We start from the raw sequence: 18430 nt of genomic DNA, 5'->3' as shown, positions 1-18430 counted from the left end.
ACAGGCTGACAGTGACCAGAGCTGGGAGGGGAGGGAATCTCAGCGGGAAAAGGAAAGGGTTTGCAGGAACAAGTATAAAGGACACATGTACAAAAAAAAGGGGGATGGGGGTGGAAAAGAGAGGGGGGTGGGGAGGGCTGGGGCGTGGTGGGCTGGGATGGAAGTAAAAGGCAGAAAACTGCTTGAACAACAATTAAAATGAAATAGTTTGAGTTTTTAGAAGTACTTTTAGTGGGTTAAAACACACTTGGGTTCTATATCTGAAACTAACTTGCCTCTTCTTACAATTGTTAGGAATTAACTGAAACAGTCATTAAACTAAATGTAGCTATCAATTATTTATTGTTAACCCAGGCAAACAAACTTTAAAATAAAATGTGAAATGAGTCAGGTTGTTACTGGTAATGACGTTCTGCTTTCCAAATGAATTGACTGAATGCACACACTTCAAATGAGAGATGTGGGTACAGATTTCCACATTGAAAGTAGTGTCATGACAATAATTTGAGAGCTCAACAGCAGAATCTATGTCTAGCTTTATCTTTACATCTCTAACAGCCAGCAGTGCCCAGCACCACACTATAGGTACTAAACGTTGTTTTAAATCATTTTTTGCCATCATAAAATTCCGTTTTTACAACACAATATATGCTCCCCCCGAAATCCATAATATTATATCATGAACTCCCCGTGGATGAAACAGTATTTGACTATTTTGCTTGAAATGGACTTACTGGATCTAAATTCTCATGTATTCCTTTGTTCTATTACAACCCAGGTGGTGTTTTCACTTTTCGGCGTTTGCAAGTGTCCTCAAAAGCAAGGACCTAACGTCGTAGACATCTCCAGTATTCCGAGGAGCACGACAAACCTTCCAAAGACGAGCCTCCAACGTCTCTCCGTGGGTTGGCCCCACTCGCCCGCCCTTGGCATCGCCTTTTAAACGCTCGCGCGAGCGAGGCGGTGCCGAAGGGCGGCCACTGCGCATGCACTCCGAAGAGGAGCGCGCAGAGGTGGAGTGGCGGCCGGGTGCGGGCAGAGCTCTGTGGTCGCTGGATCTGAACGCCACGGTAGCGCAGGCAGTAGCCCAGACGTGACCGCTCTCGGTCGCGCCGGCCTAGCTGCGGCGACACGCCAGAGGTCGGCTTTCGCTTTCTGCCACTTCGGTCACCGAGGCGCGCAGGCAGGAGGCAGAACTCGCCCTCTCTGGGCCGTGGATCGGCTGCTTCCGCTCTTCCTCTCCCCTTCCCGTCTGCACTTGCAGCTGCAAAAAGACCGCGATCTGGCGGCCGGCGCTCTGAGTGGACGCACTTTGCTTTAGCAGCTTGAGCCCTCTTCTAGTGACATACTTTGGGTTTTCATTATTTTTTTTTTGATCGGTGGTACATGTTGGCATTTATTCTCACTTCCGCACAAGTGTTTTGTGGGCAACTTGAATGACTTTTTTTTTCTTTCGGAAATGCTATCTATTTTCTCCCCCAAATGCTCATATCTTTATTTTCCATGACAGATCTTGACGAAAATATATGCAAAAGATATATGAAGATGATAACTAATATAGTTATATTGAGTCTGATCATTTGCATTTCTTTAGCCTTCTGGGTTATGTCTATGACTGCGAACACCTATTATGGTAAGTATGAATGTCCTGAGTCCTTTTTTAGTTACACTAATCGGTAGAATTTATAATTGTGATACTGTGAAATTAACTCATATTCTTTGAGTGGTTATGAGTTGTGTTCACTTAACTTGTACAGCCTGTATTTAATTTACCAGAAAATATAAACAGTGGCTTGAACGTTGTAAACTCTTTACTAAATGCTGCTTGTGAAAATATTGGTTATATACCCATTTCAAAATGTTTTTGTTTTAAGTCATTATTACATCTACCTTGATGAGAAATAACTGAAGCATAGCTTTGTAAAGCTATTGCAGTGACGTTTTCAATAAGAATATCGGTAACATAATTTATCAGTTTCATTTATCCTGATATAGTGCTTATATTTGGAGATTTAGAGAATTCATCTCCTGTTCGGTCACTTCAAAAGAACATAACTTCTTTTAAAATCTGAAGCCATTTTGCATAAGTAGGAGGTACTCCAGCCTCAAATCTTTTTTTATTTATTTTTAGAGAGAGGGGACAGAAAGGAGAAAGAGTGGAAGGGAAACATCAATGTGTGGTTGCCTCTCATGTGTCTTCCACTGGGGACCTGGCCCGCAACCCAGGCATGTACCCTGATTGGGAATGGAACCAGGGACCCTTTGCTTCACAGGCCCAGTGCTCAATCCACTGAGCTACACCAGCCAGGGCCAGCCTCAAATCTTTAAGGTTTAGAATCTGCTTTAGAGCATAAGTATGCCTTTACACAAACTTCCTTGGTTCACCTATAAAAATAAAACACTGTTAAGTTCAAGAGGAAAAGTGAGAAGTAGATTGAGAAAGTGAACTCGTAAAGGATTATATCTTAAGTGATTGCCAGTTCAGACCTTAGTTCTTTTTCAAAGAGACACTCGAATAATCAAACAGGTGTTCTTCAGGGTACGGAAGCTTTCAGAGCTGTTCTTTCATCGTGAGTCACAGCAGGAGATGAGGGTTTGGGGACGAGAGGCAAGGGAGAAGATTTTCCTAATGCCAATATTAACTAAATAGAATAAAACAGGATTTGTATGTAAATTGAAGGTCATTCTGGGGCCAGACACCTGATGCAAATTAGTGAAGCTGTCCTGGGTCTTTATATATATTAAATACAAGGGAATCGTTTTCCCATTAAACACTTGACCCACTTTGTCTCTCATTTTCTTATTTTTGATAGAAACATGCACACAAGCAATAGTTCACATTTTCCTTTATTTTAGACCCTCAGCCTTGGTGTTGAGCTGGTCAGGAATGGCGAGGACTTCAAATAAGAAAACAAGGATCCATCCAAAAGAGGCAGCCTCTCTTCACTTGTCAGTTCTGCCACGTGGCCCAAGTTTGCAGTTTTTAAAACAGAAGCCAGGAATCTGAATTTGCATATGAAATCTACTAATCTTTAAATATTAACTCAAATTATTTATTCTTTGGGATTGTTTGTTTTATCTTAAATTGTCTAAAAGCTCTGCTAGCCAAACAAAACATCTGTGAACTAGATGAAATCTTTGGAGAAATCAGTTGCTAACTGTTGAATCCCGGGGTATGGAGCATGTGATAATGTAACTTAAAAAAAAATCTCTGAAAGGCAGAGAGGAATATTGGATGTTGTTAAAAAAGAACTTTGTTGTATGCTGTTCTTGAGATTGAATACATACCTTCTGTCCAAAAATAATTCATTTCAAATCTGCAAATATGTATAAAATACCCATTATTATAAATAATTGTAAATGGTTTCCAAAACTTGGACAGGATTTACTTGGTTATTGCTGGTAGGATTGTTTCTGTGAAAATATATACGTCTCAACATAAATATTTTACTTTGTGACTTTATCTCAGTTTCCTTATTTACGACAGTAGTTTAATCCAGAATGCAGCTGTCAGTATTTACAGCCAAGACTAACCTATGCAGGACTCACACAATTGATGTTCTACCTTTATGATTTTTCAGGTAACTTGGAGCCTATTTCTCCTTGGCGTTGGCTGTTTTCTGTTGTTGTTCCTGTTTTCATTGCATTTCACGGCCTTAAAAAGAAAAGTCTAGATTACAGTGGGGCTTTAGGAGGTATGTTTTGCTTTTGAGTGTTTAACTGTATAATGTGCTTGCTTATATAATTTAGACTTGTTTTCTAAATTCTGATTATATGAGACTATAAATCATAGTTATATATTTTAGACAATGATAATCGTATGCATTGCTGAGCATTCCTATTCTGTCAGATTTTCAAATAGTAACATACTCTTTTAGTGTAATGTACAAATTTAACTTTGTAATTTGTACCAAGTAGATTAATAGACTAGACTTTTGAGGACCTTGATTACTCTGCTCCTTTAGCTGGATTAAATTAAATGCTAGCAGAAACATTGGAGCACTCTTCCTAGGTGTAATATAAAAGAGCCATTGGAAAAAATAGCTAACAGATGTATTGATATTTTTATATGAATTTTATCTTAACCATATAATCAGTAAGCACTAGGAGTTGTTATGTTTTGTTTATTTTGTAAATGTTATATTATACATACTATGTGTTAGGCACTGCTGTTAGCACTTTGGAAGTATTAACTCATTTATAACAAGTAATTTAAACAATCTCTGCTTAAATATAGTAGCAGAGATATGCTTTGCTAAAAATATCCTCTCTCAGGTAGCAGCTGCCTTGCCTCAATTTTTATTATTGTAATTTATGCAAGAAGGGTTAAGTCCTTCTTGAAATTCTGTCTTCTTTGGCTTCCATGTTGCTTTTTTTTTTATTTTTTTTTTAAATATTTTTTATTTATTTATCTTTAGAGGGGAAGGGAAGGAGAGAAGGAGAGAAATATCAATGTATGGTTGCCTCCCGGGAGTCCCCTGCTGGGAACTGGCCTGCAACCCAGGCATGTGCCCTGACTGGGAATCAAACCGCAATCATGTAGTTCGCAGGCCCGAGCTCAATCCACTGAGCTACACCAGCCAGGGCCTCCATGTTGTTTATTAACCTGCTTCTTCTCTTATCTTTCTGATCTCCACTTTTGTTTTCTGCTACCATTTTCTTTTCTGCCTTCTAGCCCTTGGGCCTCTATTCATTGCCCACCTAGCTTGGTTTAGAATTAGGTGATAAGTATTTGAATCCTAGCACTGCCATCTGCTACCTCTGAACTGTGCCCCATTGTCTAAATCTTCAGAGCTGTTCTTTATCTTTTATGAAGTAGGTCCTATGGGCTCATTGGTAAGGCTCAAACAGGATAATATGTGGGACAACACATCTTTTTAAACTATAAAGCATTATGTAAACACTCACCGTTAGTAATTTATTATCTACTTTCAACCGTATAGTAATTTATTATCTACTTTCAACCGTATTATAAAGTCTCCGAAGGTAGAATGTATCTTGCACTCTTGGGTCCCATGCTTCTTTGAGTAGTGTTACACATATAATAGGTGGTTAAGAAACAGGTAGATGACTTGAAAACCTCCATTCTTTTCCTAATTATTTCAGTCTGTGGAATGTATCTTTTTTCGTTTGTAGCTCTTTTTTCCCTTAAGGACAAAAAACTATAATGCTGATTTAATATATGATATAGTACATGGGAATACTGTTATGGAGTATGACTGTAAGTCAGTTAAACTTTCAGTGTTGTGATTTCCCCATCTGTAAAATAAGAGGGGTTAGTAGTGCTTTTAGCATTGACTTATCATGAAGAGTTATCCATGCAAAAGGTTTAGCGTAGTACCCAGCATGCACAATAAGTATTTTACAAATGTAAGTTATTACTGTTTTTTTCCACTGCTACTATTCATAATCTTAGGAATTTTTTTAAACATTTTTAACACTTTTTTTTTTAGATTTTTTATTTGTTTATCCTTAGAGGGGAAGAGAAGGAGAGAAGGAGAGAAATATCAATGTGTGGTTGCCTCTCATGAGTCCCCTGCTGGGAACTGGCCTGAAACCCAGGCATGTGCCCTGACTGGGAATCGAACCGCGTTCGTGTAGCTCGCAGGCCCACACCCAATCCACTGAGCTACACCAGCCAGGGCCATAGTCTTGGGAATTTTACTAAGGTTTGTCATACTATGCCTTTAGCGTGCTTGGGATTGAGACGAGTTTCAGAACAGGATCTGGGTATTTGGAGTCCTCACTGATATAGGAACACATAGCTCAGTGTTAATGGGAGAGGGAAGGGAAGGCGTTGAGACAGTGCTTCAGGTGGACGCTGAAGTGGAGGGCTCTGGCCTCCCTGAGAGAGTATCTCCAGTCTAAATAGTGACTCATATGAGAGAATATGTGGCAAAGTGTTGTATGAATATATGTAAGTGTTGTAAACTGTTGTATGAAGCACTGTGCAGGCAATTTGCTAAAGAGAAATATTGCTTAATCTACTTAGCCATTGTGTTTCTTTGGACATGTCAGTGTAGGCAGTTTGTCATCAGGCTTTTGATCTGACAAGTTTAAATTTAATTTCACTTGCCAAGACTATTAGGTTTAGTGATTTACCATTCTTTCGTCCAGTCATTCAACAAACATTTAGTGAGGGTCGCCTGTAAGCCAGGCACTATTCTGAGCAGTTACAGTTTCACGGTGAACAAAATGGATAAAAATTCCACTGTCAAATTACATTTATAGTCAGGGGAGACAGATGATAAATAAGATGGGTTTGAGGCATTTAATCCCAGAAGAAGATGCTGTAAGTACAGGGCAAATGGGATGTTAACAAGGAAGGCCAGTGGTTGTGCTCCCTGTTGTCTCACAAGGGTGGCCTTAACCTGTTTTTAGTCAGATCTGGTGTTCAGGTTTTCTAAAATGGAAACCTCATTCTATCAGGTGCCCATAGCTGATAAGAGTCAAGAACACTGGTTTATGCTGCTCATTGGCACCGGGGACTGATATATGAGCCATAATGCTACTTTATTAACCTGATAAAATACAGAACTACGAGGGCAACTGGAATATAAACATTTCTGTTCAGGCACACCCTATTCTTATAGTCAGGCTATTTGAGAATTCAGAGTATAGTTAGGAAGTTGCTCTGGTTGCGAAGCCTGAGAAACAGTAATGCAAGTTGCAGATCAAAGGGTCTTGTTCATTGTACAGTGTTTGACAAGCCTGCCAACCCATGGTTATTGAGGTGTTTGATGCGGACACCAGCCCACAGTGTTCGCGTCATTACGGATGAAATGAGACATTCACATGGACTACCGAGTCCTGTGGAGGAAAAGGGACAGCATGGCTTTTCTCTCAAGTGAAGCAAAAAGCCACGGCCCTTGCCATGACCTGCCTTTATTGGGTTTCTTGGCACATTACATTATTGTCCTCATTTACTATGCACAGGTTCGCTTTTGGTGGTTACCTTTTACAGAAAACAAAGGAGCCAGTGCTGCTAATCATATCACAGAAGGGATATTTGCAAATGAAAAGGCAAAAGTGGTTGAACTGGTTACACTTGTCCTTGGAAGGTTTAGCATGGATTTTAGGAAGTTACTTTGCAGTAAATGTTTGCCACTAGGGGCTGGGCCCACGCCACACAGAATGGTCTGCTACGTCTCCCCCCTGGTTTTTAGTTAGGACTGCTAAAGATCCCACAAAGCTTCCTGCTTGCTGGTCTCTCACAGGACCCTGGGAAAATAATTTGGAAATGGGCCCAAGTACACATAACATTATTACAACCCGCAAACAACCAGTGGTTCTGAAGACCCACACTCTCAGATTAAGCCCGTCAATCACTGTCATGCAGTAATGATCAAACAGATAACATTCAAAGCACTCTGAGGGCCTATTTTGAGTCAGAGTCACTCATTTTAGGCTTGGACCCTTATCATTTAAATTGGGGGTATTAGCAAAACAGGTTTCATAGGATTTTATGCTTCCTCTCTTAGGCCTGATTGCCCCGGGGAACATACCCTTTCCAACACAGGGCCGCACCCACCTCTGGCATTGTTTAGGATTTAGGTTGAGCAGGAAGTAAGGCAGCCAAGAGATTAGGAGACTTCTTGGAGACAGAAACAGTACTCGCCTAGGTCAAAGCCGAGGGGCAAGGGTCCATCACCCCCTTTTGCTGTAGCCCCCCAAGTTCTTCCCTGGGGCCTCCACGTGACCGTGCCTATCTTAGGTTGCCCATCCCTTGAGGGATCTTACCCGTCACTGGCTAACCGACCAAATATTGGGGGCCAGGCAGGGTGAAGTAAAGTGGGCAGAGGCGGTGCTCCTGCCAGGAAGATAAGCTTTGTCTCCTCAGTGGCTCAGGTCCTCATGTCAGAACAGACCCAAATGAAGCAGGTCTCTTGGGCTCTTACTCGGCCTTAGCCATGGGGGGGTTACAGCTTCTGAAACCAGGCAGGGAGGTTCCCAATATCTAATCTCCCCCCTTCTTCGTTTGTAAATGCAATTGTAGCTGTTAAGCCTGTGAGCCTACTATTTGCTGTTCCCGAATGCAGTCTCAAGAAAACAACCTTTCTATACATCATAAAGCACAAATAAGGATTAAGACAAAAGGGCACCCAAGGGCTGTTAGGACCCAAACCCATAAATTCAGCCCATTGAACCAGTTTCTAGTGTCCAACCGTTGAACATTATGGGGCACCGAGGAGCTGATGCCCTCTGCAGGAGGTGCTACACTTCAGCCCCTGTCACTGGGGCAGGCTTCATCCTCCTCCATTGGCAGACCCAGGCCCATGGGTGATGGTGCAAGTGTCCGTTTTCCTTCTGGTGGTTCAGGGTCAGCTGGGCCATCTGCTCTGTCAGTCGATTGGTTCTCGGTTCCAGGTAGCAGAGCTTGGTGTCTGTCCCACTCATGATAAGGCTTTACTCTTTTGGCTAGCAGCCATATAGGACCTGTAGTGATGGAAACACACCCATACCCTCTTCCCCATGTTAAGAGATCTACAGGGCCTTGCCGAGAGCCATCTCTCAGTGAATCTGTATGTAAAACCCTAGGATAAGATGACTTTGGCTCTTTCTTCTGAAAATGTTTCTTAATCACAAAATGATTCTTTTTAAAAAAAATATATTTTATTTATTTATTTTTAGAGGGGAAGGGAAGGAGAGAAGGAGAGAAATACCAGTGTACGGTTGCCTCTTGTGAGTCCCTTGCTGGGAACTGGCCTGCAACCCAGGCATGTGCCCTGACTGGGAATCGAACCTCGATCGTGTGGTTCGCGGGCCCACGCTCAATCCACTGAGCTACACCAGCTAGGGCACAAAATGATTCTTAATCACATGTTTCTTAATCACAAAGTGATTCATCACAACTTAGAAAATTGTAGGTAAACGTGGCTAATAAAATCAAATTTTGGGGGAAAGGACCCATGACTCCCCATTTTCTTTTTTTTAAGATTTTATTCACATATCTTTAGAGGAGGAAGGGAAGGAGAGAGGGAGAGAAATATCAATGTACGGTTGCCTCTCCTGTGTCCCCTGCTGTGAACTGGCCTACAACCCAGGCATGTGCCCTGACTAGGAATTGAACCGTGATCCTCTGGTTCACAGGCCCACGCTCAATCCACTGAGCTACACCAGCCAGGACCCTTTTCTGTTTTTAAAGAAGATTTTTAAAAGTATGATAAGCCTGTTCTACAATTGCCTAACCTGTTGGATTGTAAGGTATTCCTGCTTTATGTTGGATATTCCAATGCTGAAGAAATTTCTGACTAGAATGTGCAAGGTATCCAGGGCCATTATCTGTTTTAATTTGCTGAGGCTGTTGTAAATGACTCAAGCCAAGGGGCTTGTATATTTTCAGCAGATTCTCTTGTTAAAGCAGATGCAGGTAGAGTACCAGAGTAAAAGTGTTAATAGAAATGTGAACGTAGTGGAATTTTTGAAAGGAGCTGTAATGAATGATACATTTGCCAAATTATTTGACAACCTAGTCCTTGAGGATTAACTCCTATAGATGGGGGTGCATTGCTAAGGTCTTGGAAAGACAGGCCCCCTGCTGTTTCTGCAAGCTGCAGTGAGTTTAAGCAAGTTAATGGCCCTGTTGTTCTCAGGACCCAATAGCTCCTAGGTTCAGAGTTTTCAAGAAAAGTGGGAAAGATGTGGGGGGAGGTGCTCTGAAAAAAAATATGTTTTAGACAAAAATGGTTGTGTACCAAGGGCCTTTTGTGCCTCGGTCGACTAACTGTTCCCTTTGGGAGAAGAGCCAGTTCTTCCCCGAGGAAACAGTGTTTCCAGGTACTGAGTTAAAAAACGGTACTTAGTCTTCTGTGGAGAAGGGCTAGTTCTCCCTGGGAGACAGCATACCTGTATTTCAGTTTTACAAAAAAGGTCATGGCCCTGGCATAAACAAAGAGGATTCTTAATATTTCTTTAACACATCACATCCCCCATCCCACTTATAGCATGCTTTAGATTGGCAAACTTATGAACACATTCACAACTTCCAGAAACAGTTTTTTCTCAATTGGCAAATACATTTGCTTTTTTTAAACTTGGAGTTTTGACCTGATCCATTTTCAGCCCAGGCTGGTTCACTCCTCTTTAGGCAACTTGGTGCCTAAAGCTCTTGGGAAGTCACCATATCGATGCCAAACTTAGTGTGGACACCCAATCAGCATAGCACATCACAGCCCAGAACTCCTGGCCTCAAGCGATCCTCTTGCCTCAGCCTCCTGAGTAGGTGGGACTATAGGCGCGGGCCACTGCACCCAGCCAGTCACAACTGCATCAGCATGTCAGTGATCAGAACACAAACCCTGATATTTGGGAAACAAGGTCTTTATTGCCCACCTGACTCCCACAAACTGTCTTTCAGTCTGTTCCTAGAACTCCTGTACTGCTGCCATGTTACTGAGGGTGGTAGATGGGGATTTACTACCTAGCTAAGAGCTGAAATTAATAAAAATTAGGTGCAGGTTCCTTTCCAAACCATCCCCTGAAAGTGAAAAGCCTCCGACAGACTCTAGGCTTCCAGAGTTTTATCAGATAAACTAGTTTTATCAGACAGATTCTTCCATTGGATGTGTTGTCTGGGTGAGAAGACACATTCCTGGTGCTTCCTACTCCTCCACCTTCCCAGAATCCTCTCTCCAATTCATTTTTATAGGATTAAATTACCACTGTAATAATAGAAATGAGAGTACTTTGCTACCTCAACACCAATTTTTACTCACTACAATACTTTCATATTTTGTAACAAAAGGCCTTTGAGGAACTTCTGTGTGATTTAAAAAGCTAATTTCAACATATGTTTGCACTTTCCTTATAGAATTACCTATGGAGAGGCTTTATAATTTTTTACTTAAACAAACCATAGCAAGTTCTTTAAATCTCAAGCATATTTGATTTAGCAACTGATGTCAGAGCCTCTTTCCATATCGCTGTGATAGCAAGAACAGATCTTTTTTAATATATATTTTATTGATTATGCCATTACAGTTGTCCCATTCCCCCCTTCACTCCCCTCCACCCTGTACCCCTCCCCCACCATTCCCCCCTTTGGTTCATGTCCATGTGTCACAAGTTCTTTAGATTCTATATTTCCCATAGTATTCCTGCCCTCCCCCCTATTTTCTACCTACCGTCTATGCTACTTATTCTCTGCCCCTTCTCCCCCCTTCTCCTCCTCCCACTCCCCTGTTGCTAACCCTCCTGGTGATCTTCATTTCTATGTTTCTGCTCCTGGTCTAGCTGTCCTCTTAGTTTGCTTTTGTTTTAGGTGTGGTTGTTAATAACCGTGAGTTTGCTGTCCTTTCACTGTTCCTATTTTTTATCTTCTTTTTCTTAGATAAGTCCCTTTAACATTTCAGATAACAAGGGCTTGGTGATGATGAACTCCTTGAACTTGACCTTATCTGAGAAGCACTTTATCTGTCCTTCCATTCTAAATGAAACCTTTGCTGGATAGAGCAATCTTGGATGTAGATCTTTGGATTTCATGACTTGGAATATTTCTTTCCAGCCCTTTCTTGCCTGCAAGGTCTCTTTTGAGAAATCAGCTGACAGTCTGACGGGAACTCCTTTGTAGGTGACTGTCCCCTTGTCTCTTGCTGCTTCTAGAATGCTCTCCTTCATTTTAATCTTGGCTAATGTAATTATGATGTGCTTTGGTGTGTTCCTCCTTGGGTCCACCTTCTTTGGGACTCTCTGAGCTTCCTGGATTTCCTGGAAGTCTATTTCCTTTGCCAGACTGGGGAAGTTCTCCTTTATTATGTGTTCAAATAAGTTTTCTACTCATGGCTGAAGAACAGATCTTTTTTCCCTCTTTTGTGTCATGAAATGTAAACTTCCCTTTTGTTTGTTTTCCTGATTGAACTATAAACTTTAGAAGCCTTCCTGGATATTGGACACTCGTGGGAAAATGAAGAATAAGCCCTTTCTTCTTTGTTTACCCCCCCCCAAAAGAAACAAAGAGAAAAGCCTCAAAATCTAAAATCATGTTCACAGAATATATTCCATTATTCCATTTTTGGTTCCACCAGCAATCCAGAATTGTTTTCATAGGTTTAAGTAGGGAAACTTAGGTAAGAAGTACAGTATCTTCTCACATAGTTTGTGAGGCTCAACACAAAGTATGTGAAAATTCTTGGAAAAGCATAAAAAGCTTATATTTTGGAAAATAAATACCAGGCTGTGGGGGAAAATGTGAAAAAAAATAGAAACCTGAAAGACATTACAGTCTTACCTCCTCTGAGAGATTTACAGTTAATTTGAAAATGTTTCAGACCAGCCATTTATCTAAATAGTATATATAATATATATAACATATTATTTAATAGTAATAAAATCATTGTGGTCTGTGAGTCCATTATAAGAAGTGTTTTCTAAAATAATATCTTATATTTATATAGCATAGTTTGTTTGAAAGGAGATCAAAATATGGTAAGAAGTACATCTCAATCAAAATGACATTCAGTTTACTGTTTGGTAATATCTTAATTAGTAAAAATGGAAAGATATTGGAAATGTACATTTCAGGTTATAACATGAAAATAACTGAAAAAATCCATTTGTCACACTATTAATGTATGAACTAAGTATAACTATATGTGTTTCTTTCAGGGCTGGTAGTTGGATTTACTCTAACCATTGCAAATTTCAGCTTTTTTACCTCTCTGCTGATGTTTTTCCTTTCTTCTTCAAAACTCACTAAATGGAAAGGAGAAGCAAAGAAGCGTCTCGATTCAGAATATAAAGAAGGTAAATTAATTATGTTTGACATTATTTTAAAATGTAACTTTGTTTCACTCTAACATATAAGCTTTTAATCAAAACATGTTTAGACTATTGAAACAGATAAATTTGATATGAAGATTACTTTAAGTAGCAGCCTAATTTAGTTTATCACAATAACAGCAAAATGTTAGAAGCACTAAAGTCTTTTCATTAATTATTCTGAAGCAGGATAGAATGTGGGCAAAGGTTCCATCCACTTTTAGTCATTTTAAAATCTTTAATCACTTTTAATTTCTTAAACATTAGAATATATAAGTTCCTATAGCAGCATAATTTTCCTTCTGAGATGAAAACATTTCTTGTCCTCTTTTTCTACTTGTTTGCTTCTAGGTGGGCAGAGGAATTGGGTTCAGGTGTTCTGTAATGGAGCCGTTCCCACAGAGCTGGCCCTACTGTACATGATAGAAAATGGCCCTGGGGAAATCCCAATAGACTTTTCCAAGCAGTACACTGCTTCTTGGATGTGTTTGTCTGTCTTGGCTGCACTGGCCTGCTGTGCTGGTGACACATGGGCTTCAGAAGTTGGTACTGTTCTCAGTAAAAGCTCACCAAGGCTAATAACAACGTGGGAGAAGGTTCCAGTAGGTGAGTCTGTATTTAAGTTTCTTTTTTAAAAAATGAACAAAAATACCTTGATTTAGTGTGGTTCTTATTTAAGAGCCTTTTGAAAAATTGTGTCTTGTTAATTGGAAAATTGTTATAGGCTATTAAATGGGTAATAATAAATATTTGGGGAAATGTTAGCAAATGCTAGATGAACAATACAGAAACAGACTGAGTCACAGACATATCATTAGGAAAGAAAAAGGAAGGGAACAGTAGATTATTCTCGTGGGGTCTGTTACTTGGTGAGTGCTTTAACGTGTATCATCTTTCCCCATTACCATTATCGGCCACAACTTCTTTTTTGGCTTTGTCATCGCCTCCTCCTCCCCTTTCTCTTCTTCCCTGCTCCTCCTCCTTCTTTTCTCCTTTTTTTCTTCTTCCTTATCATCATGATCATGAACAACTAACATACTTGAGTGCCTACTATGTGCAAGGCACTGCTCTACCAGTAAGTACTATTAGTAACTGTGTGGATGGGTTCTTTTATTTCTGTCTTACAAACAAGGAAACTAAGGCATAGAGAAGTTAGGTAACTTCAGTACAGTCACGAAGCTTGGAAATGGCATAACTAAGATTCAAGCCAGGCCGTGTAGCTCCACTGAACTGCTTAGAATGTCAGCAGTTGAGGAGAAAAGACTGTTTTCTAAGTAGGCTATGTTCTTATGATATTTGGATTAAATAAAAGAGAACTCTTTTCTAAAATTACTCTTGATTGGATAGGTGCCAACACTTTTTGCTGTCCTTGCCACTATGCATTTGCTGATTGTTAACCAGACGATTTTATTCATGTTTCTTCTTCAGGTACCAATGGAGGGGTTACGATGGTGGGCCTCGTTTCCAGTCTCCTTGGTGGTACCTTCGTGGGCATTGCCTTCTTCCTCACGCAGTTGGTTTTTGTTAATGATTTGGACATTTCTGCTCCCCAGTGGCCAATTATTGCATTTGGGGGTATAGCTGGATTACTAGGATCAATTGTGGACTCGTATTTAGGAGCTACAATGCAATATACAGGTAAGAACTTTACCTTGTTATTGCAACTTATTGGTATATTAAAGAAATGGAAAAGAAAGTAACATATGATAAGGAAGTCAATCCCAAAGACACCAGGAGTGAAAGACCAGGAATTGCTGGGCAAACTCTGTTCTGCAGTTTTGACATTCTTATTCTTTCTTGTTAAGCTGATTGAAAGAGAATCAGTCCTGCAGAGAAATGAGTAGAAGCTGTGTAAGGAGGATGTGATAGTGCAAGAAATATGTGGTTTTGCTAATGGGACTTCACCTGATCCCAGGAGAGCAGACTCTGGGATGAAATCACTTTCGTGCTCCTTCCTTCCAATTGTTATTCCTAACAATATCTCTGTCCAAGTCAGAGATATTGTTATACTAACCTGACTATACGCGTATGGCCTACTTTTCTACTGTGACATCATGCTTGCTTCCTTCTTTACTGAAGGAAGTAAAGTACTTCTAGCACCGTTTAGGATATATGGGAAAGTCAGTTTTCCTGAAAGTTTTCTGTGCTTTGCTTCTGAGGCTCTCGTGTCACATCAGTGTACTCACATATTATGTTAGGTGTATATTTGCTTCAAACTCTAGTCGACTATGTTTTACCCTTTGATTCATCTGATGAAGAGGCTGGAAGTCTGGAGAGTTCTCCTGAGTACAGTCCTCTCAATTCTGTTCATGCCCCAAGATACTCTACTTGCCCTTCTGCTCCCTCCACCCCCTTACATCAGTCAAAACGTTTGTTCTCTCAGTTTTGTTAGTCTCATCTTGATGCAGAGGAGGAATCCATCTGATTTATATTTACACTAGAGGCTCAATAGCTCTACACACACACACTTACAAACATGTTCTTTTAAAGAGCCTAAATTTTATTCTAAACTGAGCTCTCACTGGGAGAATTTTTTATCATATTGAGTGGGTTGAAAAACAGTTGTGGTGGACCAGTTAATTCATTTAGTAAATAAATCTAAGTATGCCTCCTTTGTGCTGGGTCCTGGGTATCCAGGGCAGAGGCTGCTGACCTGATCTCTGCTTTCAGGGGCTTCACAGGTTGGTCTTGGAGGGAAACCACTAGGTAGGCAGGGTCAGTCTGCCAGCTTCGTGACATCTCTGCTTTACATATTCTCTCTTCTACTTCTGGATGAATTCAAGCAGTATTGAAAGAACAGTATTGAGTGGTACTGCAACCTGTCTGTTCAAAGAGGCCTTTTGTATTCCAGGGTGCCATATCTCTCACCACATAGATTATCCGCTAAAGTCATTTTATAAGTGTCTGTGAATTTTTCAAATATTATTTCCTTTGAGGAGAGAAGCTACTTTTTTTAGGTCAAGTCATTCGGACTTTGGACCTCACTTGGCTTTTCCGCTCTAGGTTGGGATGAGAGCATTGGCATGGCGGTCAACAGCCCGGCGAAAGAGGTGAAGCACGTAGCCGGGAAACCAATTCTTGATAACAACGCGGTGAATCTGTTTTCTTCTATCCTTATCGCTCTTCTGCTCCCAACAGCTGCTTGTGGATTTTGGCCCAGGGAATGAACTTAATCTCATTTACAAAGGTTGAAATTGTGGTAAAGTCAGCTAAAGTTTCGAGTTTCATCCCAAGAAGAATATTTATAGTGAAAAAGAAAAAATGACAGCTGCTGCCGTATTCCACTATGGTGGAAGTCTGCACTGTTCCTCTCACCTACTCCCTTGTAACAGCCAACATGTTCTAGTGAAAGACAGGACTACATAGAACTTACCTGTTCCTTTCTTCTGCTGAATGGAGCTTCTTGAGCAATGAAGCTATTCAATACAGTGCCCCTGTGTATTGGTGTATATTGAACTGAAAGCTAATGTGTTGAACTGGATCCTGTATATAAATATAAATTTTGCTGGTGTATACCAGTGTGAGGACCAAAAGTCATAAAACTTAAAATGGTTCTCAGCTGTGCTAGAGAAATGACACTGTGTCAGTTATCCAAATGTTACGTCCACTCTAAGTGGTTTAAACTGATGTGTGTGGAAGCCTGAACAGGTGTAGTATCCTGGACTTCTTCCATTACTTACCATTTACAATTGTGTTACTAATGAAAAAAAAGTAAATGTTTTTCTCATATGACCATTAGAATGCATGGAAAAAATTATTTTTAAGTAAAAGTGAGAGGGATCTATCTTATATCTAAAAATGTGCACCTTATATATTTTAGTTGACCTCTGAGCTGAAATTATCTCAAATTGGTTATTTGGTAACGTGTTTTCTAGCTGTCTTTCAGATGTATATGGGAATCTACTTTACACTGGCATACTGAAACAAAGAGTCACTGGAAAATTATTGTAATAATGTTTTGTTTGCCAATCTAGAATTTACTGGAAGTTGCTCTGATTTCCTATGATACTCCTTTTAAGTTGTGCTCACCTTTACATTACAGTCTCAATTAAAGTGAATTCTACTTTTCAGTTTTATTCTTCACTATGATTAACCATGTTCTAAAGGAGTTTTGTAACCAAACAACCACTTGGGTCCTACTGCTCACTGCCTATAGGAAAAGACTCCAGAGATAGAGATGGCTATAAAGGAAAAAGGAATTTTTATTTAAAGTACACACAGCAGGTTTCTTGATGGGGCCTCCTCCTCGTTGGGGGAGCGTGACCACCACACTGGTTTCCCATAGCTCCCTGCGTGGGGGAGGGGCGTGGGGCTTGCTGCCCAGCCACCCACCTCCCTAGACTCACTGGTCCAAGCCTCCCTGCCTCCCTTCTTACAGCCTAGTGCCCACAGCCCCTCTGATCAGCTTGGAGTAGTCAGGGAGGGGCATGGGGCCTGTCCCTTAGCTCTGCTGGGACCACATACAACAGGCACACACTGGTCTGGACCACAGGCCGGAGACAGCCACCATGGCTTCCCATCTGGGGAAGGGACATGGGGCTTCCAGCCAGCCACACTCCCTGAGCTCCCGACGCAAGCATCCCCTCTGCCCTCTTACAGGACCCTGCCGTTCTCTCATCCAGGCAGGTCCTGGAGTGCTCAAGAATGAGTATGGGGAATCCTTCTGGCAAGGCCCACCACTCAGGAACTTCAGTCCCCAGCCACATACCCACCAGCCAGGGGGTGGGGAGCAAAACCATGCATTTTCCATGTGTTCCACTTTTTAAAACTGCCTTCATAATCCCCCAGCACAGTGGAAATAGGTGGGATGGTATGTCCTTCCCATCTGATTACCCTCCAGCTTTTGGCACCAGTCCCTATGTGCCTCATTTTGCTACATCATACACAGGTCATCCCTGTTGCTAGGGCAACGAATACATGAGCCACCTTTAGAGCATCTCCACCCTTCCTCCTTTCTGGGGGTTGTCTCCCAATACAATTTGATATGGTGTGGATTATTTTGTCAAAAGTATTTTTAGGCCCTGGCTGGTGTAGCTCAGTGGATTGAGCGCAGGCCTGCGAACCAGAGGATCACGGTTCGATTCCCAGTCAGGGCACATGCCTGGGTTGTAGTCCAGTTCTCTGCAGGCCAACTCCCAGCAGGGGACGCACAAAAGGCAACCATACATTGATATTCCTCTCCCTCTCTCCTTCCCCTCTAAAGATAAATAAATAAATAAAATCTTAAAAAAAAGAAAAGAAAGTATTTTTAAAATTTTCTCATGTGATTTCAGTCCCTTTCACTTCCTGAGGAGAAAAGACTGTTTTCTCAATAGGCTATCACAATGAGGAAAAACTTTTACTTAGCCACCAAATCTCAGGTGAATTATACATGCTTTAAAGATGTAAACACCATTATGCAGCTAAATTATTTAATCTCCTAATGAAGTGTTTGGTACTTTAACTGCAAGTGGTCCTGAACATTTTAAAAATATACAGGTCTTCAATGTATGACCGTTTAATTGTTTGACTCTAAGCACATTTCTTTCAGAGTCAATGAAAGTGATAATCAAGAACATATTTCCGGAGGAAAATTAAAATTAAAAACTAGTTTGACTACCTGAATTTTGATGACTGTAATGGTTCCAATATTTCTTAATTGTGTGATGCAGTATCAATGATTTTGAAATTAATG

At 40.8% G+C, this 18430-nt stretch overlaps 1 protein-coding gene across 2 annotated transcripts; it reads left to right on the top strand.

Moving 5' to 3' along the window:
• The first annotated feature begins 1049 nt into the window (after window positions 1–1049).
• Window positions 1050–16830, top strand: TMEM19 (transmembrane protein 19). Of its 2 annotated transcripts, XM_037049442.1 has the most exons (7): window positions 1050–1140; window positions 1511–1633; window positions 3582–3695; window positions 12604–12741; window positions 13108–13362; window positions 14185–14394; window positions 15760–16830. In XM_037049442.1, the coding sequence occupies exons 2-7, from the start codon at window positions 1540–1542 to the stop codon at window positions 15921–15923; spliced, it is 975 nt and encodes a 324-aa protein (XP_036905337.1). In that variant the 5' UTR covers window positions 1050–1140; window positions 1511–1539; the 3' UTR covers window positions 15924–16830. The 2 variants fall into 2 exon arrangements, with proteins under 2 accessions (XP_036905337.1, XP_036905336.1); XM_037049441.1 differs by having other exon boundaries at window positions 1050–1633.
• Window positions 16831–18430: the final 1600 nt, after the last annotated feature.

Source organism: Sturnira hondurensis, unplaced genomic scaffold (genome assembly GCF_014824575.4).
Source record: "Sturnira hondurensis isolate 20B ecotype Veracruz unplaced genomic scaffold, ASM1482457v3 Scaffold0006496, whole genome shotgun sequence".
NCBI classification, from domain to species: domain Eukaryota; kingdom Metazoa; phylum Chordata; class Mammalia; order Chiroptera; family Phyllostomidae; genus Sturnira; species Sturnira hondurensis.
This window is presented reverse-complemented; position numbering and strand designations above follow the sequence as displayed.

Excerpts from the sequence above, each read along its gene's own strand:
- TMEM19 (XM_037049441.1), top strand. The coding sequence starts at position 1,483 with ATGCTCATATCTTTATTTTCCATGACAGATCTTGACGAAAATATATGC. Across the intron at positions 3,696-12,603 it reads TTACAGTGGGGCTTTAGGAG|GGCTGGTAGTTGGATTTACT; the intron begins GTATGTTTTGCT and ends TGTTTCTTTCAG. Across the intron at positions 13,363-14,184 it reads GTGGGAGAAGGTTCCAGTAG|GTACCAATGGAGGGGTTACG; the intron begins GTGAGTCTGTAT and ends TTTCTTCTTCAG.